The following is a 2,500-nucleotide window of genomic DNA, read 5'->3' as shown; positions in this document are numbered from 1 at the left end:
GCAAGTTCTAATTCCAAAGGATGTTATATAAATCATACAAATCTTTGCACAGATTATCTCGTCTATTCTGGATTCATCTCGAAAGGAAAAAGTGGCTACGTTCAAAAGATGAATTGACGGATATCTCGATTTGATGGCAAGAAAAAGTTAATTTGTAATCTAAGTAATCTTCTCGTGTGTACCAGAAGCTGAATGGATGGAAATGCTACTAGAAACGCTATAAAAAATGTGACTGACCTCCTCCAATAGACAGGAAGCCATCCGGTTAATTTAGAAATCTGAGGGCTCCTCCGGCGTTGTCTGTCACTGAACTGGTTTCTCAAGTTCTGAGCGCCGGTTTCTGATTATTACAGAGAAATCGTATTTTGCCATTCCTTGGATGTAGAAAGCACCGCGTCTGTACTGCAAGAGTGAGACAGAAGATATTTTTTTTCATAGGTATCTTCTCTCATCTGTCCGTGACTTACCGATTAGACATCGACATATCAGAATGTACTACGCCGAAATACATTCATTTTTTTCATATCTGCTTAAGTTCAGTGGAAGGCATGATTAAGTTTCGAGTACTCCTAAAGCCGTTTTTTATCGACATCACTCTGAAGCTTCCTATGCTTTCTTTCTGATACTAGCCTACTGACAGAGGAACAAATGGCCCGATGGCAGAAGTATTAGACCGCTCGAAATACCAAGGTTTCAGGGGGAGTTACGGGAGTGCTTTCACTCTTCCTACTCTTTAGTCATTCTAGGCTCTTTAAAGAATAAAAATAGAAAACAGAAAAGAAAGGAAAACAAAACTATATATCTGTCCATTTGTATGATTCTGCTAACTCATTTAACTGTTGTGTTTGCCCAACAAAACAAACCGAGGGAATGACGCAGAGGATGTGAACTAGTATTTCCTTTAAGGTGGATAGGCTTTCCTCCTGATGTTATTTGCGTGGCTCTCGAACCCTTTTATCTATGCATCATGATAATTATAGCTTATGTCAAATGCAATTATTAATCCAGGACATCCATAGCGTATAATGAATCTGGAATGGATAATTATACATCTATAAAGTTTTGTTCTATCGCTAGTTCAGCTGTGTGATAGAAACATATCACTCCGACTAATCCCCTGCAGCTACGCACTGGTAGATATCTGTATTGTTTTGACTGACGCTAGTAATAGTTTGATTTATGGGTGTACAGGCAATATTACGATGATTAAACGTTTCACAAGAGATTTAGAGAGGATAATAGAGCGCTGTGATCTGGCCTTATAAAGTTGAATGTTAATAGCATGTCTGCCTTCGTGTTACTTTGTCTTTAACAAGCTTGAGATAAATATTCTCTTCTGACATATAATTTGAACACGCACACAAATAAGTTCATATTAAAAACTTGTCCGAGAAACCTAGCGTAAGAATTTACTTGTCCAGCGGGAGACCTTCTATGCAACTCACCTTCCAGGTGGTTCAAGGTGACGGCCATCTTGTTTTTGTTAATAGTGGCTTCTTTAGGGGCAGGCTGAAGCACGTCATGATACATCAGAACAAACTGTCAATTCCTAAACTGATTCTTCTTCAATGTCTGCGATTATATTGAGACTTACTATTGCCAGACGGCAAAAAAAGTGCTTAGAGTATCTCTAAGCATATTGCAACAGCGAAGAACAAACCGGAAACTCGCGAAGTTTGACTCGGACACAGGTACAAAATACGATTCATAGAGTAGTGAAATGTGCATATATCTTTTAGTGACATGCGAATAAATTACAGATATTTTTGTTTCAGAAATGAATAAAAAGTTGATTTTCTTCGAAGACAGGTAATATTATCGGCTATCTGTCAAGGTAGGTTCATTTATAAAATTAGACTACCCAACAGCAATGTACAACTTATAATACATTATGATTAATGAGCAAATTAAATATGCACTCTAACCAGTACATCCTGTTTTATGGAAAAGACCAGTTAATACTTTCCACTGCCTTTCTTGGATGCATATCAACTTTCTTTCCGAGGCATAGAATTGTAATTCCCAAACTCCTCTGTGATAAGAGTTTGACGTAGATTAAAATACATTATTCTATGAGTTAGAACAAGGTTTTTCTTTCATTTCTCTCTCTCTTTCGAAAACAAGTTCAGAAACCCTCTTAAGGCTTATATATTCGTTGTACTATTTCCTTCCTCTTTACTAACAATCGGGGATGCAGTTATGCTTTGATTATGATGCAAAAATATTTATTATACAACTCACTCACAACAGAAAGCACACATTATGGAGAGGTGACAGATGATAGACGGGCAGAACCTCATGAGAGCTCAAATGGACGAGACTCACGGGAGTCCTTTGTGACTGGAGTGTGTTCAAGGAAGTCCATAGTTTCTGCTAGGGGCCGAGGAATGAGATGCGCCGGCGGCGTCCTCCTGACGAGCCTTCTCGATCTGTGCGATCGCGTGGGCGGGGAGAGGATGGGGCGTGGGCAGCAGGTTGGACTGGGGCTGGTAGCCAGCGC

The 2,500-nt window shown here is 39.3% G+C and overlaps 1 protein-coding gene across 1 annotated transcript in view; it reads right to left on the bottom strand.

Annotated features, from left to right (window-relative positions):
* Nucleotides 1-2,220: 2,220 nt before the first annotated feature.
* Nucleotides 2,221-2,500, bottom strand: part of LOC125029883 (cuticle protein AMP1B-like) — a 1,010-nt gene continuing 730 nt past the window's right edge. The window contains exon 3 of the mRNA XM_047620066.1: nucleotides 2,221-2,500. This exon is cut by the window's right edge and continues 50 nt beyond it. Coding sequence (XP_047476022.1) covers nucleotides 2,352-2,500 — 149 coding nt within the window. The 3' untranslated portion in view covers nucleotides 2,221-2,351.

Source organism: Penaeus chinensis, chromosome 10 (assembly GCF_019202785.1).
Source record: "Penaeus chinensis breed Huanghai No. 1 chromosome 10, ASM1920278v2, whole genome shotgun sequence".
Taxonomy (NCBI): Eukaryota; Metazoa; Arthropoda; class Malacostraca; order Decapoda; family Penaeidae; genus Penaeus; species Penaeus chinensis.
Note: the sequence above shows the minus strand (reverse complement) of the source record. Positions and strands in the feature narration are given on the sequence as shown.